The sequence below is a fragment of the Rissa tridactyla genome, chromosome 2 (assembly GCF_028500815.1).
Source record: "Rissa tridactyla isolate bRisTri1 chromosome 2, bRisTri1.patW.cur.20221130, whole genome shotgun sequence".
NCBI lineage: Eukaryota > Metazoa > Chordata > Aves > Charadriiformes > Laridae > Rissa > Rissa tridactyla.
Window position 1 is genome coordinate 91,905,224 of NC_071467.1, and position 25,283 is coordinate 91,930,506.

Consider the following 25,283-nt stretch of genomic DNA (forward strand, 5'->3'; position numbering starts at 1 on the left):
CTCTCTCCTCTCCTCCCCGGCAGAGCGGGCAAAATGGCTGGGCGGAGAGCAGGCCGGGCCCTCCGGGCGCTGCTGCAGCCGCCCGCCCGGGCCGCGCCGCTCACCCCGCGGGGACCGGCCGCCTCCTACGGGTAAAAGCTACAGCCGCCCCCTTCCTCTTGCTCCCTCGTCCCTTCCCTCTCCGCCCCGGGGGGTAGTTGACAGGCCCGGGTGGGTGTCACCGGTGTGTGTGGAGTGAACAAGGTGTTTTAGCAGAGTGGGTGTACGCTAGATTTGGGGGGGGCGGGGGGTGTAATAAGATGGCGACGCTGGTGGCAGCCTGAGGTGCCTGCTTCCGCGGTTAGGCGGGAGAGGGAAGAGCTCTTCCCGTAGCTGCTTCGCCTCTGCAAGCGAGGGGCTGGGCAGTCCCTTCCCCTTCGTGCCTGTCACCCTCCCCTCTGCGGGGGGGATGTGTGTGTCCATTTTCCCCCTGCCAGGCAGGAGGTGCTGCTGACCACCCTGCTCCTCGGCCGCCTGCCCATCAGGCGTTTCCTGGAGGTCACCGAGAAAATCACAGAATGCTTAGAGTTGAAAAGGACCTTAAAGATCATCTAGTTCCAACCCCCCTGCCACGGGCAGGGACACCTCCCACTAGACCAGGCTGCTCAAAGCCCCATCCAGCCTGGCCTTGAACACCTCCAGGCATGGGGCATCCACAGCTTCCCTGGGCAACCTGTTCCAGTGTCTCACCGCCCCCACAGTAAAGAATTTCTTCCTAATATCTAATCTAAATCTACCCTCTTTCAGTTTAAAACCATTACTCCTCATACATATATGTAATATATATATAATACTGCTTATTCTGCAAATCGTATTAAGGAAAACTGACATAATACCACATTTTTTTCCCTTCTGCACAGATGAAGACTCAGTTGTATTGTAGCACAGCTGGCACAGAAAAGTAGTTCCCAGATTAAGAGTATGAGGTGAAGTGTGTCCTCCAACAAGGCACAGTACAAGACCTGCCTACTCTGCATCTGTGCTGTCTTGGTAAACGTAGGCAGTATGTACGCAGTCACAGAATCACAGAATGGTGGGGTTGGAAGGGACCTCTGGAGATCATCTAGCCCAACACCCCTGCCAAAGCAGGGTCACCTAGAGCAGGCTGGACCGGAACGCGTCCAGGCCGGTTTTGAATATCTGCAGAGAAGGAGACTCCACAACCTCTCTGAGCAGCCTGTTCCAGTGCTCTGTCACCCTCAATGCTTCTCAAACAGCTTATAAACCCTAATGCTACTAATTCGGTTACAAGATAGTGGGTTTTTTTTGTTTTATTTTAACACAGCTTCTGATTATGCCAACCAGTGGAAAATGCAGTCGTGAAGAAAACTTTACAAAAGTTTAGCCTTCATGCTGACTGAAGTGACTTCAGACTTAACAGAAGTTTGTTGTAGGAAAGACCAAATCTGTTTTAGGTGTAGCCAGTTCCAGTACAGTGTCTCAGCATGTAAAACAACAACTCATTTGTTCTTAGTCCAGAAAGTATTGAAAATACTCTGTACATGAAACTCCTGAATTTCATTGGACTTTGCACTGAGGCACGATCAAATAAAAGAAAAACATCACAAACTCCAAAATTCTCAAGTCCCTGATGTTAATAATTAATCCTAAAAAATGTAGAACTGTTTAAAAAAATCTAGCATCTGGATCAGGAAAGCAAAATATATGTCTTTTGTCTAAACTACATGCTGGTAACTTTTTTTTTAAAAAAAAGGTAGCAGAGCGGTGATTATTTCAGTTTTGTTCAGAACTGTAAATGTTTTTGGCAATTACTCATCAGAGGCAAAAAAAAAATCACGTATTTCTATAAAAAATAATAAGAACAAGCTGCTCATTTGCTGTGGTGAGAACTAGGATAAAACAACCTGTTGAAATGCGTGACAACCCAAAAGATGGTATATCAAGAAAAAAAATAACAAAACATTTTCTTTTATAAACAGAAAAAAGCAAAACTCAGATATTCGAAAAGGAATAAGAAGGCCATCTGAATGCTACATTCAGAATTCAAGTTGTGAAGTATATAGCCACATCAGGTGTGATATATAGACTTAAAGGAGGTTTAACATTACAGTCAAACTAATGACTTGAATCATGTTTACATAACAATTCAGCAAAACTCACTGAAGTTATAATGGCACAATGAGTTCCTTTGAGCTGTATTCGTGCCACAGATCTGCATTTGTAGTCCAGTTTTAAAACTGGATCTGCACAGGTAGGAAGAGCTGATCCTATTCTGCAAAACCACAGCTTATATGTCGGCATGGGGCATTTTTAGTTGCATTATGTAGACTAAGATTTTATGTAAAATGCAAATGGCTTTGTGTTTGAACAGCTTCTGTGGTTCAGCTGCCACATACGTACTGGGAACCTGAGTTCACAAGCTATTGTTCATTTCCATTTGACTTACGAGAAGGGTTTCAGTTTGTGGGATTTTTTTACCCATCATCATAAACTCTATACGGGTGGGACTATGCTTACATGCTGTAATTAGTTCAGACTTCGTATGTTAAAATTTATTTTTTAATGAGTTGCATGATATGTATTATGGAATAGAGATTATTGTTACCCATAAGACTGGAAAACAACACTTCTGTAAGTATGCGCGTGAAATTCATATCGGTTGAATTCATGGGGCAAGAATATTTACCTAGGTAAATTGAGAAGTGTGGGGAATAAGAGTTAACCATTAGATAATCTAATGGCAAAATTCATATCGTATTACTACCTTTAAGTAAAGTCAGTTAGGTTGTTGAAAAGATGTCTTGCAACCATTAGGGCACAAACTTGCTTGGGAGACCAGACGCAATGGTTTATACTGTTAAGAAGATACCTTCAACGTATGCTACTTTTGCGTTCTCACTAGGTGTTTGTGTCTAGGCATGGTGTCTCAGGGTACCTGTTTGCATTTACACAATTTGTCTTGCTTTGTGCTGAAGGTTATCGTAGGGATTTAGGGGTCCGGGCTGAGAAGTGGCCTATGTGGTCAGTTTCTGTGGAACTTCTTTGGTGGGTGGGCTTTTTGGTCAGGTGGTGTTTTCCAATTAAACATTATCTTCTACTGAGATTACGCCGACAGATATATTGTTATCACATTCTTCTTCTCCACCCTCATCTCAGTGCAAGGTGGTTTTCGTTGTAGACCACCTGGTTCATGAGGAACCATAACGGTAGATTGTGGTTTCTTTGGCAGATGGAGAGGCTCGCTTTAGCAATAACAAGATGAACACCAGCCATTTCAAAAGTTATGCTGTGACAGAATGAGGTTTCTCCTCTCTAATATATTTCTCTCAAAACGTTTCTGTAGCTATGTGAAGCTGCTTTTATAGTCCCCTCATTGCACAGCCAAGACTTCCCCCCCCACCCCCCCTTAACTTAAGTCATTTAACTACATTTGTGAAACCTAAGTACAAATGTTATATAGTGGTCACAACTGAATACTTCTCTGCTCCTGAAAAGTTTTTTTAGTCTTCTGTGCACCCATGAAAGGCAAGTTGCCCATTTAAATCTCACTGTAGTGTCGTAAATATCTAGAAAAAGTAATTATTCTCTATTCCTTGAATGACCACGTAATAATGACAATTAACTGTCTGAGTATTTCCCTTTTTCTCTCCCTTTCTCCCATCCCTAGTACTTCAATAACATCTGCCAAAATCCAAGTGAATGGAGTCCACCTGCATTATCAGCAGACAGGAGAAGGAAACCATGCGGTTCTTCTGCTTCCCGGAATGCTAGGTCTGGAGATTTTGTCTTATCTTTGTAGAGCGACCACCTCTTTCACCATCCGGCCTCAAGCTAAACTGCATAAAACTATTTTGTAATAAGTTCAGCACCTGATTAGGGGCATTGTCATTAAAAAAATTGCCACACATACAACAGATAGGAAAAGGCAGAGTTATTGCAGTCAGTTGGCAGTTTTTAAATATGTCATTTATCTCACCAGGCATCTTTTATACAACGTCTTGATTTGTGTAACAGTCACTCACACTTTTGGATTTAACTGTGCAAAGGGGGTGTCCAGCACAGGTGGCAAATAGCTACACAAGGTACAAAATAACAGGGGGGGGCGGGAGGGAATCAGGTCAGCTATATTTGTTACACAGACTGAGTTATGCATTCCTTTTTAGAAACTGGGTGCATTCCAATTGAATTAATAGACATAATGCAGCACTTGCAGTTTATTATCATAGTGAAGAAGGCACAGTTGAGACTTCCTTTTTGCTTAGGAATGTATTTTCATGTTTTGGTTATTCAGGGCAACATCATTAAGATTCTCAGTGGGTTTTTTGATATGGACAACAGGTTCTGCTAGCTAAGTGGTATCTGTCCATTGAGACCACTGCTTTTGATAACAACCTTTTAAAATTAACACAGGCTTTTTTTTTCTGGGTTCTTGCAGTTCTGAAGAACCAATCATCAGACTTACTAGCAGTTCATGGCAGGCTGTCAGTAGGACTGTTACTGCACTCAGTTGGGCTCACGCCTAACTGAATTGCAAGATGAATAGAATGTCAAGAACTGAAGAACAGGAAACATTTGTTCTTCTTGGCAGCAACATTTCCAAGTCTTCATGAAGTGGTTCTTTCTTTCAAAGAATTCTCAAGGGGAGAGTGCAAAAAAGTTAATGCTAGGGGTGCTTTGGTAGTCATATGTTTTAACCTATTCATTTTAAACAGCTTTTTAAACTAGTAATCCTGTTGCCAATGCTAACTCTTTAAATAGAAATAATGTGTTTCTTCAGTTGTGAGTAGTAGTATTATTATTAAGTTTACATTGCTATTTTTCAGTTATCATTATGACAAACAGAAATAGTTAGGCTTAGTATCTTTAGCATTATTAAGTGTGTTGTTTAATGGTTTTGGGCAAAATGTGAGGGTGAACTTTACATTCTGACTGTCACTTACTTCTTCCCTTTGTACTGATACTAAGTTTTCAATATTATTGTGTACTACTTACAGTATTAACAGACTAATAAGTGTGTCGAGGCATTCAGATAAGTGCTTTTTAGCTCAATAGAATTAATTACTCTCTAGACTATTTGTAAACTACATTAAAACAAAAGTGGTGTTTCTCTTTCTAACTGGAAAAGCACTGAAAAAACGCAGCATTCAGGTGTGTCTTCATCCTTGTGGATTATTTTTTTTTTAAGTTATAAAAAATACAACAAGTGTATGCGCGGTAGTGCAGAGATTCATACAAAGCCTATGTAAGAATATGTGATTAATATTAATCAAGTTGCATTGGTACTTTTCGAACAACCTGATAGTTTTCTTCTGACTCTAGCTATTAACTAGTATTGCAAGAGAGACAAAATCGTGCCAGGCTGTAGGCAGCTCATCATAGCATGCTATATATAGCCTCTTTTATCATTTAGACCAGTTGATGGTATAGGAGGAGTTATCTGAGGACGTATTTCTCCAAGTAAACAGAAAAAAAAAAATCTTAAATGCCCTTATATGGCCTTTTTAATATAATGATGGATAGCCTATTTGATTTATATCGTTTGAATACATTAGATCTGAACAGGCTTTAATCAAGTAGCTTGTGATACTGTTACCACATGACCGTACTGCAAATAAGAAATAAATTGCAGTCTTACCTTCATGCTGGTGTTCATAGACAGCTTAGTGCAATAGGCTGGAGTACTTCATTTCTTTAATCCTTTGAAGGTCTGAGGCATCAATAAAAGAAACTGTTCTGCATCAGAAAAATTGATGTATTTGGCTTATTTTGGTAACATACATATTAGAAAAATCAAAAGTAACAGTTTTATGCTTTCATGTCACCACTGTTTCCTCAGGCAAGCTCAGCTTTAAGCACCAATATTCTCGTAGAAGTGTTTTATCGAATAAGGACAACTGTCTCACACAGTGCTTTTCAGTTACAAATTTGCAGCTAGAGTCAGTGTATTCCCCCCCTTTCAGTTTCATCTGTGCTGCCCAGATAAACAGCAATGACCATGCTAGTGCTTTAAATCTGTTAAAGATAAATCGGTACCCAGGTAACTCAGCTTAAGATTCTGTATTAAAGCATCCGTGTAAAGCAGAGTTTTTGATAAGCTCACATAAGCTAGCAGAAATGTTTGGGGTTTTTTCCTGAGCATATTGCAGATAGTTCTAAAGATTTTTATTGTGGTACTTCCTGTCTGAGAGTTGCAATGGTTAGTTACAATTAGAAATAAAGTGTACTTCAGCTGATGGATAATCTCTTTTTAGAATTAAAACACAGGTTTCCTCAGGTTTCCATTTAGAGTATGTATACTATGTATGTATTATGGTGGTTACTATAATTGAAAAATGATGTTTCAGGGTGTGGTCAAACTGATTTTGGACCACAGCTCAAATCTATGAATAAGAAACTTTTCACAATTGTTGCTTGGGATCCTCGGGGATATGGACAGTCCATTCCTCCATCTCGAGACTTTCCTCCAGATTTCTTTGAGAGGGATGCAAAAGATGCTGTGGATCTTATGCAGGTAAACCTATTCTGAGATTTTACTGTTTTACGTATATATATATTTAAAAGCTGTTTACCTTAAATTTTGAGAAGGAGGAAGAGTAGTGTTAAGCAGGTTGTTTCCAGCAGACAGCAAGTTAGGCAAAAGAGCATACAAATGAAGGCTTAAAACTGGGCAGATGCACACTATTCTGGAAAATATTCTCTTCTTCCATCTCTCTTCTGTGATATACATAGAGGCTCAGCAATGGGAATTCATTATAAAGCAATATTTTTTTATTCCAAGACCCTGCCCTAAGAGGTTTGCAGCCGAGAACCATATAAGTTTAGGTGAAGTGTGTATAAACACCAAAGTCTATGCTAAGCGGTTTAACTGAAGGGATGACAGTAGTGAACGGATGACAGTAGTGAACGGTTCTTAGAAAATTTTCTAGTTAATAGAATCTTGGCATTTTGCCTTGAGCAGTCCATTTCAAGAAACATTTTATTCTAAAAATTAACTTGACACTTTGCATTTTACAGCATATCACTGAAATAATTTTTGTGGGAAATAGAAGAGTTCCTGTGATCATACCAGATCTCAATAACTAATACAGCTGTTGTGATTATAAAGAATATGACCTAAAGTCGTTATTACTTCTCCATCTTGCAGAATTTTTTATTTCAAATCTGTGTATCTGTGTTCCTCTTTTATTCCATCCTATAAGCGCTAACACTATTTTTCTGGTTTAGTTTCAACAAATATTTTGGCTTTGTTACAGTAAGCTATACAGTCTCTTTGGCCATGTTAAGAAAGTTGGCAGAGCATTAAAATTCCAAATATATGAGACAAGATTTAGACAGTCAATCCAACTGTATTTCTGTAATAAGCAGTAACCTTGCAGAAACCCATCTGAAACTGGAATTGCAGCCTTCCTGGAGCATTCTGCATAGCAAAACAAAATAAATCTGACAGCAGAATCAGGATTAAGACACAGTTTCGCCCTCTAGCCATAAGAGCAATCTCTCTGCACTCTAAATCGCCAATTTCTTCTGCTATGCTAATGAAGAAAATAAAGATGCTGCCATGGATAGGTGACAAACTTTCAGTCGAAATGGTTGTAACCCCCTTTCCCGTCTCTGTTCAAATAGTAATAAATGCAGAATAGAAAACAGACCTGTCCCCAAAGAGAATATAACCATGTAGCTTCCAGTCAAACAGAACAGCAGCCTACCAATCTCTGAAGCTGCCAAAACAAATGACACATAGCATCCTGTTTTTTTGAAGATGTTTATTGATATAAGCATATAAGAACAAATTCTTGTTTATTATTCTTCCCAAGCGTGGGTAACCTGCTTCTATTTTAGCATAATGTAAAGGATAACACAAATTCCAAGGAATCATAGCAACTAGAATTTGCAGAATAAACAATTTTTTTTTGTTGTTTTGTTGTGGAACAAGAATTCCTGCAGAGGGCTTTATAATGATGTATTTTTTTTTTTTTTTAAAATACACTATCTGGCCTACATTTGGCCAAAAACCCCATCCGTATAGGTGAACCTTCAGAACCTTTATTCTACGCTCCTTCAGATTCTGGTGTCTCTGCTGGAGCTGTGAGTGCTCAAGGTTTCTGTGAAGTAACAAAAGCTGAAATTCTGCAGAGCGTTTAGCACCTTGAAGCAGATGACACTGCTCTGTTTCACCGTACGTGTTCTGTGAAGGAGTTTGCTTGAAATAAAAGGAGTATAATGCAAATAAGTCCACTTTGCTGCACTCCATCCCAATGTCTAACAACAGCAAAGGCCAATAGTGTTAAGACAACCATGGAAATAATTAGGGTTGATATTTAAGAGGTTCTTACTCTTCAGAGCTGCTGTCCTAGTGAAAGGATAGGCTTGGCCTTCTCCAAGTTTTTGTAGGTCAACTGCAACCCTTACTTGTGATATACTCCCTGTGATCCAATGAAAGCATATGGTACAGAGTACCATTGTATTGCAGCTCACTATCTTAAGTTCCTTCCATCGCAGCATACACGGTCATTTGATTGCGTTTCAATGCCTGGATGGAGAAGGTGATTTCAAAAGAGATTTTGTTCACTACAGGGAAGAGCCAACACAAAATCACCACAGAATTGAGGAGGTGCAACCAGCTCTCAGGTTATTGCCAATATTAGGGGGAGGCCTGTAGTGTAAGTAGTTCAAGATTAAAGCAAGAACACATGCATATTATATCCAACACATCTGTTACACCACATCATTGGTTTTTGGAAAGCTGCAAAGAATAAATTAAATTCTTCCTGCTGCAAAGGCATCCTGACACAACCCAAAGAATGCATCAAGATAATGGCTAGTAAACAAGAGAAATACTGGAGGCAAATAAATCTCAGTTGAAGCATTGGCAAATAACCTGGCATGAAGAACAAAAATTTTAATCAGCTATTCCACCCATCAGCTGACTTTGGGATCTGTAATGTGCTATTGGAGATAGGAGAACAGCAACAGCAAAAGCTTAAACTTTACAAGCACTGCTGCCAGCTCCCAGAACTCGCCAAAACACCAGTAACTCTTCAGCAGCGTGATACTGAAAGCTGGTCACAGATAAATGCTTTTTCAGCAGGCCAGAGCCAACTTGCGATCAGCTGCTAAAATTCGAGGTTCTCTTCTCTTGCTGTCAGCTCTTACCTTACATGTCTCTTTCTTTCCCCTACCTTATTTTCTTTTCAGGCTTAGCTGGGTGAAATCTAATATTGAGCAACACTACAGTGAGCCTAATACCAAGGAAGAAGCCAAAACCAGAAAATCCTGCTAGCAATAGAAGTTTGCTAGGTATCGAGTTGACTGATAAAGTTATGCCTCTCTTGAACGTTAAGTTTACAAGCAGGAGTAAGCTTCCAGAAACTGCTTTTTCTCTCTCTGTAGTTGTTTCTCTCACTGCCTGCATTTTTGCTTTCTTTGGACAGAAGGCAGCAAGCCTGAACTTCCAACAACAGAACACCAAGCACCAAAACAATCCATTCAACTAACTTGCTCTTTTTCTTCCAAAAGTACATCATCTTCCTTAATCACATCTAAAAGGCTGTAATTTCTGCAAAAACAAACAAAGACAGGCCCTTTGAAAGCTTTATGTTTGAGGGAGTTCACAAACTGAGGTTTCTGTATGTAAAACTGCAAAAGCTGCTTAACCATTTAGTATCATTCCTATACAACCTTCAGGTGCATTTGCTCCTGAGTGGCTTTAACTTCCCCACCCTTTGCCCACTGAACATCACACAGAAAATCACCTCCCCTGTCCCTGCCAGTACCTCCTACCACAGATTGTGGTATATGAGGAAACAAGAGCTTCAAATTCTAGTGGAAAGCATTGTACGAGTCGGAATGAATTAAGGTCTTGGTTGTCATATTTTTTGCCCTGAGCCTTCCTTTTCAAGGAGGAGGAATTTCATTATTAGCGTGTTCTGAATTGCAATTCACCATAAAGTAACATTTAAAATGTACACTTAAAAGCTTCAGAAAATGTGAATTAGGCACTAAAATTTGATACAATCCTGTAGCAAATACTTGAAGCATTTTTTTGTTGTTACAGAGCAGATATATTTTTTTTTAGATGAGCTAGCATCAGTAAATTGGATCACTGTGTTCCATTTCTCAAGTCTTAAACTTTTCTTTTTCTTAAGTTCATCTTGGTCTTGGACTACCTACCATCTCACACTGTGGTAGTCTTTGCCAACTTTATACCAAGAGAATCCACAGATTCTCGATACCATCAGGCTCTCTGAAAAGGTCTTTATTCTCCATTTTAAATAAACATTTCTTAATTTCAAGAGGACTTGAAATCTGGTATGGCTACTGTCCGTTTCATTAACTAGTTGTAGAAAATTGGAAAAGCAGGTATAATTTCTTATTTTCTAAATATTTGAACTTAAATATTTTTATGTATAGCAGGAAAATTATATTTTCGAATTATGAAATCTAATTATAGGTCAACTATATGATGTTGTGTCTATATCTGTACTGTTAGTTTGCAAGAAATATTTGACATTTGCTTGTAAAACCAGCTGATGATTGGCATATAACTTTCTTGTACAAATCAAGGCACTGAAATTTAAGAAGTTCTCTTTGCTGGGGTGGAGCGACGGTGGAATTACAGCACTCATTGCAGCCGCAAAGTATCCAACTCTTATCCACAAGTTGGTTGTCTGGGGAGCAAATGCCAGCGTTACTCAAGAGGATGTGAGAATTTATAACGGTATGTACAAACTGAATAGCATATCCTAAAAGAATTATTTTCATTTCTTCTTGACCTAAGGATCTTAGTCACATAACAGCTAAGTGGAGACAGAGTTGCCAACACAACAAACCTAAAGGAACAGGACACAGAATTCACCAAGTTGCTAAGTATAAGAACAGATGAAAGCCATAGTGACAAGCTCCCTAACAACTACTCCAAGGGTAATATGTCATTTTTTATAAGTCCTTACCAGCAGCTGCTGAAAAGCATAAGTTATAATAGCTTAACAGTAGTTTTCAGAAAGTAAAATTTTTGTTGCTCTAACAAGTTCCTAAAAAATAAAATGCAAATACTACTACTGATCCCAGACTTGATTTCCTTTATCACATCTTGCACAACTTTAGACAAGGTCCACAGAAAAATCACTGGCCTGTGTAACAAAATGTAACAAATTTTGCCTCTAGGGCCTATATAATACATAGACAGTAAGAAAACAAGCTCATAACTTACCATTTGTATTAAATAAGCAAATGAATCATTCAAGTAAGTGTCCCAGGATGCCTTTCTTATTTGCGTTCCTTTAAAGTTATCTACTGTGGTTACAAAACCTTTGCAAAGTAAAGAAACGTGGGATTTGTGATCCTTATTCCACTCACATGAAATAGGATCTGGCCATTTGTCACTTTAAAGGAAAATAGCAAAAACTGCTGGTGAACTCATCAAGAGACCTTATTTCCTTTTGAAATTAAAAGAGGCTCTCAGCAAATGTAACCCAGTATGGCTTCGTTTAAGTGATTGGATTTTGATTTATACCACCTGTGAAATCTGACTGTCTCCCTTCAGCTAAATTACAAGTGCCTGTATTGCACGTGTGTACTTACCTCACATGGGTACTCACCTACACTAAAGCACTTTTATTGGTAGCAGTAGTATATTTTTAGTTCAGTAAGCAAAATGCTTTTTAGCTCTGTAAAAGCGCTGCTTTATTCTTTACGTGCTTTTACATGGATGAAATTTTTATTATGTAATTATGAAATGCATGTGAACTAGTATCAGCCAACAGGCTAAAATGTAAAAAAAAAAAATTTTTTTTTAAAAAAAGAAGTCTTACTTTACACGTAGCACCCACAGCAGTGCTGACCTTTGGCCTCTTCGTGGATTAGTGCTTTCAACATCTCTGTCTGGGTGATGGAGCTAAGAAAGTAGCCGCGCAAGCTTTCTACAACTGGCCCATCAAGTGCATCTCAGCTGCAGTGAAGGAGCTGGTGCGAGAGAAGGGTGTTTATTTGGTATCTATGTCCTTTCAGCATTGGCTTCCCCTCCCCCCCCCCCGCTTTTTTTAAATTAAGGCCAGCCACAAGGATAAAACAGTAGATTCTATAAGGCAAACAGCTGTTCAGGAACAGCTAGCCTGGGGTGAGCAAACTCATTTACAATCAGATGCTGTTATAAAGCACTTTCAGTCACTGCTACCGTGCTCATTTGGCTGAGCAGGTTCTGTTTGTTAATTAACACCTCACTCCTTTCTTCCCTTAATTCCCATTTGAAACCAATTAAAAGCTTTGCTAGGGGCATATATTGCTGTTTGATGATTCTGTACTTCTCAGGTCTCTTTCAGGTTCTATGCTCTGCCAACCTTGTTTTGGGCTTTATCGATACAAAGCTGGGCAGCTGCAATATAGTTTAGTGAAGTCATCCTAGTGGATGTCTGGTTTGTGAGCAGTACTGAAAATTTTAGGAGGGAAAAAAATAGGTAAATCTGATAAACAAATAACTAGAATGTCAGATTATTTGTACAGATTTAGCCAGCCTGCCATGAGTCACAGGGCTCTTGCAAGTAGAGTTGCTTGTTTTTCTGTAAGATTATGGCAAATGTACCATGATGTCAGCCTGCTGGAATGCCTTAGTAAGAGCTTCCTTCCTCTGAATACTGGTAGGAGCCATGGAAGGACTTCCATCCATGAGCCAAAGCAAAAGGCTGAAGGATATAAAAAAGAATTGCCAGCTCTGGCACGCTGTTACAAAACAGTCCTCTTTTTATACACAATATACCTCCCTGAGTTTCTCTTCTGCGAGCCCTCCAAAAAGAAATATCAGAAGTTTTAGGACTGGGTCCTTTGATTATTATTTTCTGCTGTTCTTGGTGACCACAATAACAAGATGGTCTTCTGCAACTCAGGAAGACCCAGCAGAGATTGTAAAACTACCTTTTTTTATACGCTTTACGTACTATGAATGATTTAAAACCATTCGGTGTGGTTTCAAGTTTGAAATACACATCTGCAGTCTGGTTTGAAAACTCACTGATATTAGGTGTTGACAGTACTGGGTTATATCTTGTTGCCGGAAAGGACTTAACGTATTTCAATGTTATTTTATGTAGGCATCCGAGATGTTTCAAAGTGGAGTGAAAAGGTCAAGAAACCACTAGAAGAGCTGTATGGACATAAATACTTTGCAAAAACCTGTGAAGCTTGGGTAGATGGAATATCTCGCTTTGCTGAAAAATCAGATGGTAAGGCTTTTACAATGTTAAACTGAAGCAATTATAGTAGCAGACAGTTCTGGATAAAAAAAAAACCAAACAACTCAAATCTAACGGTTCTCCTAGCAGCCAGTAAAGGAAGGACTCTGCATATGGCATTAAAAACTGGGTCTGACTCACACTCATGAACAAAGCAATTACTTTGTAGATGGTTCACACAACCGGCAGAGTACAGCAGGAAAACGCATTTACGGGAAGCGTTAGCTGATGAGTCTCTCCTCTTGTTCTGCCACAAAACTACATTATTAAATCATTGCTTTTGTGCAGACTGAACAGGAGGGATTCTGCTCAAGCCTTTTTCTCCTCTCCTCTCAGTTTTGAAGGATTACCTCATGGTGACACGGTTTAGATATCCCAAAAGTGAGGCACGTTCTTTCCAGTTTCTGCAAACAAGAGCTGAAGCACTATTTCAAAACTAGTAACATATAATGAGTTAAAAAAGAAGGAAGTTCAGATTTTGAGAACTCAGAATTGACAAAACACATTTAAAAAACACTATTGACACAGCTTAGGTTTTTAAAAATCCAGAAAGAGTAGTTAAATTAGACAATATAATTATTAAATATTTATCTCTGAAGATTTCTGCAATTACTCTATGTAGTAGACTTTTGCAGCCAAGGATACCTGCAGTTCTGTTTTAATTTAGAGGAAAATTGCTTTTGATTTGCCTAACGCAGAAATACATAGTACATAAAACAAGGATATACACATTTTCCTGTAGCACTCATAATGAAAGACGGGAGGTGACATACATTAAAAGGCAGCAGGTACTACAAGGAAAACATTCCTTCATTTCGTATTTTTTTCCATAAAGTTTTGCACAGGATCAGCAACATGGTACTAGAACTTCTCCCAGTAGAGTGATGTAACAAATTGTGATCTGATTTTGTTTTACCCTTTCTGAAATGCACCTCCTTAAAACTAGTTTGTTCATAAGTCCAAGGCCCAGGCTGGTGAAACTCTGGCTGTGATATCCTTTCACTGCCTGCACAAGCCTCAAACACAATGAGTTGGGGTCACTGTGAAAAAGAAGCCACCTGGAGACATGTAACAAGGAGCTGAAATACTTAGGTGCTGTAACTGGGTCAGATTTTGGGAGAAGGCTAACATTTTCTAAAAAAAGATAAGCAGCCATCGGCCTGCAGGTTTTTTCCAGGCGTAGCTTGGGGGGGGGGGGCAACTTAGACTACAAGCAGGACTCCTTGGAATTAAAGTTAAGACACCCTCCACAAAAGTTGCAGATATGGCAAATACTAGAAAAGGCGTTAATAAACCACATCAGAGGTAAAGGGAGGATGGCAAAGCCTTTGTTAGTCAAAAACTCAACTCAAGCTCTTTTTAAGAAATAGATTATTTGCCCTAAATGGGACAGCTTTTAGTGTGAAATGCCATAAGAAATGAACTTTCAGAAGGTGCCAACACTTTCTGAAATGGAATAAGTCGTATAACGCTGGAAAATTCAGGAGTCTTCTTGCTGTTCTGTGTTTTTTGGAGTAATATAATCTAGTGGTTATAGTATAAAACAGTTTTAGGACTGGAAATAATAGTTTGACTGCCAACTATATCCTTAGGTAAATAACCTAAATTTACTTGTTCTGAAAACAGTCATTTATGCAGGTGTTTGAGAACTATGGGTAAAATGTTCTAAGTGAAAATATTTAACTGGTAGAACTGCAAACCTAGTCTATATAAATAACCAAACAATTGGAAAAACTTTGTGAAACAGGATACGACTCCAGAGCTAGGGAAAGTGTGCGTATATGAGCATTAACTGTACAGCTGTTAGTAGCTGCAAGGAGACAACTACAAATAAGGCAAAGTTTGCTCCAAGAGAAATGGAACATAAAACACATCAAGTATGTTTTGCCCCCAGATTCTCCTGTGAGAGCATGGCAAGTAAGTTGGGCAAAGAGTATGGAAACTGGGTTACTAAGGGACAAGGAAAAAAGAAAGGGGGGAAAATAGAAGAGTCTTTAAGGAAAAGCATTAAAATTATTTCTAGTGAGATTAAAGACTAGCATGCATAAAATTATTCTTGAAGTTCTATAAGATGAATGGGCAGGGAGAATAACCTTTGAATAGTTTTAGTGTAATTTGTATGAAAGTGTTACTCATTGCACCCAGCAGCAAAGCGTCCAGAAGGTGGAACAGGCTTGGATACGACCTAAGTTAACTTGTTGATAAAAGTAGCAAATCTTTTAACTGACAACTGATGTAACAAAATGTAGCCTAAACATGAAGGACAATAAGGCTCAGGCTGACAAGAACAAAGCCAGAGAGTTGCGTGGATTTGCTTTGAGCAGTCAAAGAGAGCCCGGGGGAAATGTGGGGACAGAAGTACTTCATTCGCTCTATCCATTTGTGCTAGTATCCGTTAATGAAGCAAATTTTAGGGAAGTAACATTTTGGAGAAAGAAATGTTAATTATAGTTCTGATTACATAGTTCTGCAGATTAATTGCATGCTATCCACAAGGAGAAGCAATAGCTAGAACCCAGTGGAATTCACAGTCCTTAACAGAAGCAGTTTCAGTCTTTAATACTATTTTAAAACAAAGTGTGACCTTCATTTATTTTCTCCCTAGGTAATATCTGCCAAGAATTGCTGCCAGATATTAAATGTCCCACATTTATAATTCATGGTGAGAAAGACCCTTTGGTTCCAAGGGCTCACGCAGAATACATTCATAAGCACATCAAAGGCTCACAGTAAGTTATATGATGGAGTATTTATAAATCATTGTTGAAGAAATGAAGTTCAAAGTCACGAAGTAAAAAACAAAACAAAACAAAAATCAAACAATAACAAACAAACACACACTGCAGCCAGCCAAAACAAAAATTATTTGGACAAGTTTTCTCTGCCACAGACAGAACTATTCTAAACTTCACTAGCAAGTTACATTGCAAACAGTGTAGCTGGACCTTTCTTGTGATATAAGTAGTATAGTATTTTAATAAGCTCCATCCTAATGTTCTCCAAGAGAAACAAAGTAAGGTCCTTTTCCTCTTTCCACTTCATACACAGAACCAGTCCCTAACATTTATCAAAATAAGCAAGTTTCTTCTGTTTTTCTGTTGTGGCCACTGCAATCCTTTTGTTGTGAGAGACCTTATTTCTGCCCCGTTCAGTAGAGCAGTGAATTTAGATGCTATGAATGGAGAGAGATTCCGTTATTGAAGAAGCACAGGATACTGATGTTTGCTCTGCCTTGTTGATGTGAATAACAACCTCAAAGATTTTGTTTTTCCAATTGTCCCATGAATCTTCAGTGTTTTTAAGAAAAAAAAAGTACAACTATGCTCAGAGATGTTACTTTATAAACAAGAAAATCTCAGGGCACCATCTGCTTCATTTGAAATCTCCAGCTTCCTATGAAACGCTGGGATTTCACCAGCTGAATTTTCTTCATGGATTTGCACACAAATTGAAGAGTTCTGTTACTACTTAATGACAGACCATGATGATTATCACTGGAGAAAAGAGTGAGGAGAACAAACCTCATTTTTATGAATGCAGAGTGTCGGGAACTGTTTCACTGGTGTCATCTCTGTGAAAGTTTGAGTGATATATTTGCCTTAAAGTCAGCCCCGCTGTTCATAGAAATACATTATGCCACAGGAAGACGAGAACAAGAGACCTTCCTAACAATCACATGCAGGTGTTTCATTCCATGTCTGCTAGTTACTCCCACGTGCCCTGCTCAGATGAGCTCTAAAATGCTCCAGATGATGACTAAGGCAAGTCATCACAAAAACTAGACAATGATCAGATAGCTTCTCTTTGAAAGACAAGCAGAGGAGAAAACACAGTTAGAAGTTGTGATCTGGTAAAACGTAGAGGGCTTCTTTGCATGTCTTCATGAAGTGCTCCCCCATAGGTGTATTTATCAGCAAAAAAATTAGACTAATGGTATTCTCAGAAATTAATACTTCGGTACATGGTCCCCTTCTTCCCTTGTTGCACTGGAGATGACAGGTTCCATTTTCACAATTTTCTGCTTCACACAGAAAAACTTAAATTAAGTATATTTTCAGTAACACATGCTTCTGCCATCAACTTCTCTTGCCTTGATTTTTATCAGTAGAAAAAGCTTTTGCTGATTGTAGGGCAGATACAGTGCCTGTTTCTCTTGTGGTAAAAGAGTGTGCCATCAATCTGTATTTGCGTGGTATGGCTAGAGTTAGGTAGCATTACACTGGCTTAACAGCAGTATTGAATACCATCCACAGCGCTATAGGTTTGCACATGTGTGTGCTGCTTGGTCTTCGATAAAACATACTTAATGAAATTCAGACAGAAGTGCTAGAGGAGCTGGGTACATTCACACGCTGTTGCTCTTTTCCCCAAGACAAAACACCACTTGTCACCACTAAAAGAAGCAAGACCCCCCCTTGCTGTAGTGGGGCTTAGGTGACATGAAGGCAATACAGCAAAGTAGCAGTCAAGATGGTTTTAGGTATGTTGAAACTGTTTAGTAAGTGGTAGGATAAAATAATTTAAAGAATTTCCCACCCCCTTGTAAAGAAAAGAAAGTACATGCCTGAGGTATAGAGTTTTTCCCAGACAGAAAGCAATGGAAAGTAGCATTTTAGGCTTGTCACGCTCGTTATCAGTATTACGGTCTAAAAATGTAACCTTCATAGATACTACTTCTCAGTTTTGTTATAACTGAAGAAATCCTGACTTCCTTTTTCACTTTAATGGATGAATGGATGGTGTTACTTTTGGATTTTGTCTTTTTGCAGAAAGACTAGACAAAGTTCAAATGACAATTAAGTTTGGGTGGTGACAAGGAATCTATGTGTTTGTAGTGATCTCTCACTGTGCTCACTGCCCAGCACAACCACTGTTCCCTGAAAGAGGCAAAAGAGCTCAGGTATTTCACATACCTTTTAAAGATGCATCCCGCTCACATCCCGCTCACATTAATTTTGGAACTTTATCTTCTTTGCATACCACCAGAAAAATTCCTAGAAACTGGGCCTAGGAGACAAGAGTTTGTTTTAAGCTTAGCACATCCTCCCCAAAGTGGGGCAAGCAGTATGCTTGTTGCTTCAACTGTGGCTGTGGTTCACATTCTGAACCACATACACAGGGACAGTACTTAGAACAAGAATTACTTCAGTTCTGTATTTGCGTAACCAAGAGCGAGGAAAGAGACAACAAATTTCAATTACCTATGCTCACAGAATGTAATGCATATTCAGTGTTTGATTTTTTTCTCCTCTTTTAAGGTTGCTTCTGATGCCAGAAGGAAAGCATAACCTACACCTGCGTTTTGCAGAGGACTTCAACAGACAAGTTGAGGATTTCCTGCACTGACTTAAACTGTAAAACAAGTTAGAGGTGTTTGTCCTTGCCTGGTTTAGGAATTTTAATTGGCTTTCCATTTTCATTCAAGTTACAGGTAGGTTTGAGTCCTGTAAGAAAAAACATTAAAGATATTTGCATGAGAAGCATACATTTTGAGAATATGTAAGCCTCAGTGGATCAGAGCACACCACTGTGGTGCAAGATTTCTGACATGTCTTTAAACTTACTTCCTGACATGCGGGCTGAATAGCTGTTCTGTGTCCGATAGAGGTGTTAAGAAAGACAGAAAACATGATCTAGAATACATGCCTTTATGTGCTCTTAACATTAAAGGACAAAAAACATTGTAATAACTGCGATTCAGAACTGTTACATTGAGAAATCTGTCAAAGTTACAAGTGCTGAGAGGATAATTGGGTACACAGCTTCTAGAGAACATGCTTCACCACCACTATGAGAAGTCATTCAGTACACATGCCTGCTTTACAGAAGTTCCTTTGATACCAGGGGAATTAAGCCTCATCCTCCTCTCCTTCCTCTTCGAATTCCCCCTGCTCATCAGCAGTGGCATCCTGGTATTGCTGGTATTCAGAGACCAGGTCGTTCATGTTGCTCTCAGCCTCCGTGAACTCCATTTCATCCATGCCCTCGCCAGTGTACCAGTGCAAGAAGGCCTTGCGCCGGAACATGGCCGTGAACTGCTCCGAGATCCTCTTGAAGAGCTCCTGAATAGCCGTGCTGTTGCCAATGAAGGTGGCGGACATCTTGAGGCCACGTGGGGGGATGTCGCAGACGGCCGTCTTCACATTGTTGGGGATCCACTCCACAAAGTAGCTGCTGTTCTTGTTCTGCACGTTGAGCATCTGCTCGTCCACCTCCTTCATGGACATGCGGCCCCGGAAGATGGCAGCCACTGTCAGGTAGCGACCGTGGCGGGGGTCGCAGGCCGCCATCATGTTCTTGGAGTCGAACATCTGCTGGGTCAGCTCGGGCACCGTCAGGGCTCGGTACTGCTGGCTGCCACGGCTGGTGAGAGGGGCAAAGCCTGGCATGAAGAAGTGCAGCCGGGGGAAAGGCACCATGTTGACCGCCAGCTTGCGCAGGTCGGCGTTCAGCTGGCCAGGGAAGCGAAGGCAGGTGGTCACGCCGCTCATGGTGGCCGACACCAGGTGGTTGAGGTCCCCGTACGTGGGAGTGGTCAGCTTCAGGGTGCGGAAGCAAATGTCATACAGGGCCTCGTTGTCAATGCAGTAGGTCTCATCCGTGTTCTCCACCAGCTGGTGCACAGAGAGGGTGGCATTGTAGGGCTCCACCACCGTGTCCGACACCTTGGGGGAGGGCATGACGCTGAAGGTGTTCATGATGCGGTCGGGGTACTCCTCCCGGATCTTGCTGATGAGGAGGGTGCCCATCCCAGAGCCCGTGCCGCCACCCAACGAGTGGGTCAACTGGAAGCCCTGGAGGCAGTCGCAGCTCTCCGACTCCTTCCTCACCACATCCAGGACAGAATCCACCAGCTCCGCACCTTCCGTGTAGTGGCCCTTAGCCCAGTTGTTGCCAGCCCCACTCTGACCTAGAGGATTGGACCAGAAGCAGGGTGCTGCGTTAGTGCCCCAGGGAGGAACAGAGATGACCCCACTTCTCCTGCCCCATGGGGTTCCCCCCTCACTTCCACCCCCACTGTGCTGTTGGGATTCGGGTCGCCCAGCTCACTCGCACACTCGCTCAGAGCCTTTTCTGTGCACAGAGCTCTGGCTTTAGGACTCCTCCACCCCACACTCACTCACCAAAGACAAAGTTGTCGGGCCGGAAGATCTGTCCAAAGGGGCCGGAGCGCACAGAGTCCATCGTGCCAGGCTCCAGGTCCACCAGGATGGCACGGGGGACATACTTGTTACCTGTGGGAGGAACCAGCGACAGCATTACAGCCCTGCAGGCAGCATCAGAGGAGCTCTGCTGTGCTCCCTTCCACCTCCCTGCATTTCCCTGGAGATGCACGCTCTCTCCATTAAGCCTGCCATGCCATCAGAGCCATTCTGAGAACAAAGCTCTTACAGGAGTCACTGGCAGATGACATCTCTTGTTCAGGGATTTTTCCAGCTACAATGAACTGCCATGTCTGCCCCATTTATTTAAGGATGTCTGAGGAAGCAGACACACTTACCAGCAGCTTCATTGTAGTAGACGTTGATCCTCTCCAGCTGCAGGTCGCTGTCCCCGTGGTAGCTGCCCGTGGGGTCGATGCCGTGCTCATCACTGATGACCTCCCAGAACTAGAAGAAATTTTTGGAAAAGGGCAACAATTAACCACAGCTGGCCAGTGCCAATCACACCCACCAGCACCGTCTGTGCGTGCCGACCACTCCCTGGCATGGCAGAGCAGCTGCCCGGGGGGGGGAAGGTGAGTCAGTGTCAGAAGGGCTTCCATGACCACAGCAGCTGCAGCAGCAGCGGGCAGACAGGCAGCTGGAGCACTGAAACACGAGTTAATTCTTTTATAGCCTGCATCCAAAGGATGACAGCCCACGAGTGTCAGTTGTGTGGTCTCCCATTGTCTAGCGGTGGCTTAAGACCCTCTACAAGAAGATGGCAGCACCTCCAACGCCCGTGGTGGTGGGGGGGGGTTTATCCGTGGCACTGAAACACAGCTCGCTCCCTCCCTCGGAGCCGGCGCTGCAGAGGGGCGATACAGCGGCGAGGCAGCGGCGGGGCGTGGAGAAGGTTGCCGCGGCTGCCTGCGGGAAGGCAGCGCAGGGACGGGCACGGCAGCAGGACCCGCCATGCCTTTGCAACGGGAAGGACCCCCTCCCTCTACCCCGCCGCGCCGGGCCGGGCCCCGTACCTTGGCGCCGATCTGGTTGCCGCACTGCCCGGCCTGGATGTGCACGATCTCACGCATGGTGCCGCTGTCCGATCCCGGTGATGATCCCGCCTTCGCCGCCTGCTCCCGCACTCGCCGCCGCAGCGGCCGCGCCCCGCGACGCCCCTTAAATCGGGCGCCGCCGCCCCGCCCCGCCGGTGACGTGATGCGGGAACGGCGCGCAGCCAATGGGCGGGCGGCGGCGGGGCGGGGCTGCGGCATTGTCTCCCGCCGCCGGGGGGGTCCGGGACCGGCTCCGGTCACGGATGCGGACCCGGAGCCGGTCCCGGACCCGGTTGCGGGCCCCTCCATAGGCTGAGCGCGGCTGGCTTGAGGCGCGGGAGGCACCTCGCCTTCAGCCGTCGGGAGAGTGGCCGGAGTCGGGCGAGGCGCGGCCCGTCTTGGGATGCAAAAGTGGGGGGAAAAAAATAAAAAACCCAAATCATAAAAACCCCCCACCCTAACTCCTCTTTGCACACCTGTTGGAGCTTGTCCCCTTACTTTCTGCACCTCTGCTGTGCTGCAGCAGCAAAGCACACACTGCTGTCTTTTATTAGCACCCTCAAGCCTGCATTTCTAGCTCAGGCCTGCTCAACCACATTTTGGTATGTTTTAAGCACAAGAACCATCTTTCCATAGCTCAGGCACCTGAAACAAGTGGGGACTGGGTGGCGATGATAGAGCACACGGATGCTTTCAAGCAGCACAACCCTCCTTTAGACAGTGCTGACAAACCTGTATGTGTGGGGCTCTGATTTCGGGAATGCAGAGGACGTGAAACTTTATACTGCTACTAAAGAACGGCTTTTTCTGGGAGTGGTCCAGTGGTGAACACCCACAGGAGTGGGATATCTTTTTTACTCTAAGTGAAGTTGTGTTCTGTCTCACCAGATACCTGCCATTTGGAAGACTTTGGATCATAGAATCATAGAATAATAGAATGGTTAGAGTTGGAAGGGACCTTAAAGATGATCTAGTTCCAACCCCCCTGCCACGGGCAGGGACACCTCCCACTAGACCAGGCTGCTCAAAGCCCCATCCAGCCTGGCCTTGAACACTTCCAGGGATGGGGCATCCACAACTTCTCTGGGCAACCTGTTCCAGTGCCTCACCACCCTCATAATGAAAAATTTCTTCCTAATATCTAATCTAAATCTACCCTCTTTCAGTTTAAAACCCTTAAAAGAGGTTTGTCCTCTTGCTAGCATCTCTGCTTGTTCACTCATAGAAATAAACCAAGCTAAGTACATGGCGGATGACTGAGGCAGGAGGGACAGTTCAAGAACATCAGTGAGAACAATGTATTTGAACCAACTGAGATACACACATGTATCTGCACCGCTGCCAAGGAGAATAGCTGAAATAAATGTAAGCAGGGTCTATAATGGATTGTGCATAAACTATCAAACTTGACTATAAAACATTAATTGATTCACAGATGTATATTTTTCAGTAGTGAAAGTATCTTTGCCATGCAGCTGGCCAACCCAGCGAGGACAGCTTTACACTAGGACCAGGGAAGGGAGATGACAACCCACAATCAAACGAGGAAGCAGTGGAGCGGGTTGGCAAAGAGGATGCGAAACAATGTACCTCGTATTCAGCACAATGGAACACGACGGGGTCCACCTCAAGCACAGTATGGGAGTGCCGAGGGGACAGCATGGCAGGGCAAGCTCTCGCACTTTTCCCAGGGAACCAGCAGGCTTGTGTGCCTCTCTGAAGTGCCTCTACACTACTGCGCACAGCATGGGCAATAAACATGACAAGTTAGAGATCTGCATGCAGTTGCATGGCTATGGTCGCCCTGGGATCACAGAGACATGGTGGGATAGTTGACACAACTGGAGTGCTGCGATGGAGGGATGCAGGCCCGTTAGGAAGGACCAGCTGGGAAGGTGAGGAAGGGGACTTGCCCTTTGTGTGAGAGAGCAGCAGAAACAGAGAGAGCTCTGCCTGGGGATGGATGATGAGTCAGCTTAGTGACATCTAAAGGATCAGGATTAGTTGGCAAACCAATGTGTGCTATGCTGTGGTGGATGTCTGCTAAATATGTCCTGATCAGAAAGAGAAGTAGATAAGACCTTCAGACAATTGGAAGGAGTCTCGCGTTCCCCTGGTCCTCAAGGGGAACTTCAACCTCCACAATATCTGCTGTAGGGACAACACAGCATGGTACAAGCAATCCAAGAGTTTTGTGGAGTGCATTGGTGGTGACTTCCTGACACAGACAATCAAAGAGTCCAAAAGGGAGACACTCTGCTGGACCTGATACTTATAAGCAAGAAAGAAGTCGTCAGGGTTGTGAAGGCTCAGGGCAGCCCTGGCTGCAGTGACCAAGATATGGTGGAGTCCAAGATACTGATAGAAGGGAACAAGGCAAATTGCAGGATCTCAGTTCCCTGGTCTTCAGGAGAGCACCTTTAGGCTCTCCAGGTATCTGTCTGGAAGAATCCTATGGAAGATGGTCCTGGAGAGAAGAAGAGTCCAGGAGAGCTGGTTGACTTCCAGGGATCACCTCCTCCAGCCTCAAGAACGGTCCATGCCAACAAGCAAGACATTAACCGAAGGTGGCAGAAGGCCCATATGGATGAACAAGGAGCTCCTGAGTAAACAGAAATGTAAAAAGGAAGCATTCAGGAGGTGAAAGTAGGGTCAGGTGATCCAGGAGCAACATAGAGTCACTGTCCTAGTGTCCAGGGTTAGGAAAGTCAAAGCAAAGGATATGAAGGACAGCGAGAAGGACTTCTACAGGTCCATCTGCAGCAAAAGGATATCTAGGGAAAAATATGGACCCACTACTGAATATGGAAGGGGACATATTCAGCAACAAAAGGACATGGAAAAAGCTGAGGTATTTGCTGCCTTCTTCACCTTGCTTTTCACTATTAAGATTTGCCCTTGGGAGTCACGAGCATTTGAGACTTGTTTGGAAGTCTGGAGCAACAAAGACTTACTCTTGAGAGAAAAGGATCAGTTTAGGGAACATTTAAAAAAATTGAACATACAAAAGTCCATGAGTCCTGAAGAAATGCACCTCTGGGTGCCGAGGGAGCTGGCAGATATCATTACGAGGACAGTCTTGATAATCTTTGATAGGCCAAGCCAATCTGGGAGGTTCTCAAGGACTGGAAAAACAAAAGGGTGTCACTGCTAACCTCAAGAAGGTCAAGAAGGGAGATCCAACGAACTACAGGCCAGCAAGCTTCACCTCAATTCCTAGAAAGATGATGGAATGAATTCTTCTGAAAACCATTTCCAAACATATTAAGGTCAAAATAGATGACTGGGAGTAGTTACCATGGATTTATGAAGGGGCAATCATGCCTGACCAACTTGATAGCCTCCTACAACAAAGTGACTGGCTTGGTAGATGAGGGAAGAACAGTTAACATTGTTTATTTTTTGGAGGGTTTTGAACTGCCTCCTAGAACATCCCCATAGGCAAACTGATGAGGTATGGCCTAGATAAATGACAACGAGATGGAGTGAAAACTGACTGAACTGCCAGGCCGAAGGGCTTGAGACCAGCAACACAAAGTTCAGAAGCCAGCCACTGGTGGTGTACCCCAGCGATTGATCCTGGGGCCAACACTATTTAACATCTTCATTAATGACTCATATGGTAATAGAGTGCACCCTCAGCAAGTTTGCTTATGATACACGGCTGTGAGAAGCAGCTGATAGGCCAGAGAGTCATCCAGAGGGACCTCACAGGCTGAAGAAATTGGCTGACAGGAACTTCATGCAGTTCAACAAGGGGAAATGCACCTGGGGAAAAACAGCTCCAGGCACCAGTACAGGTTGGGGGCCACCGAGATGGAAAGGGACCTGGGGGTCCTGGTGGACACCAACTTGGATAT

At 42.7% G+C, this 25,283-nt stretch overlaps 2 protein-coding genes across 2 annotated transcripts; one reads left to right on the forward strand and one right to left on the reverse strand.

Moving 5' to 3' along the window:
- The first annotated feature begins 6 nt into the window (after window positions 1–6).
- On the forward strand, window positions 7–18,886 carry BPHL (biphenyl hydrolase like). Its single transcript, XM_054191658.1, has 7 exons — window positions 7–131; window positions 3,668–3,771; window positions 6,345–6,511; window positions 10,564–10,717; window positions 13,083–13,214; window positions 15,829–15,952; window positions 18,482–18,886. The coding sequence occupies exons 1-7, from the start codon at window positions 34–36 to the stop codon at window positions 18,567–18,569; spliced, it is 867 nt and encodes a 288-aa protein (XP_054047633.1). The 5' UTR covers window positions 7–33; the 3' UTR covers window positions 18,570–18,886.
- A 32-nt stretch (window positions 18,887–18,918) lies between these two features.
- On the reverse strand, window positions 18,919–21,551 carry LOC128905486 (tubulin beta-1 chain). The gene is made up of 4 exons (XM_054191657.1): window positions 21,403–21,551; window positions 20,725–20,833; window positions 20,348–20,458; window positions 18,919–20,133 (listed from the first exon to the last, which is right to left on the reverse strand). The coding sequence occupies exons 1-4, from the start codon at window positions 21,457–21,459 to the stop codon at window positions 19,073–19,075; spliced, it is 1,338 nt and encodes a 445-aa protein (XP_054047632.1). The 5' UTR covers window positions 21,460–21,551; the 3' UTR covers window positions 18,919–19,072.
- Window positions 21,552–25,283: the final 3,732 nt, after the last annotated feature.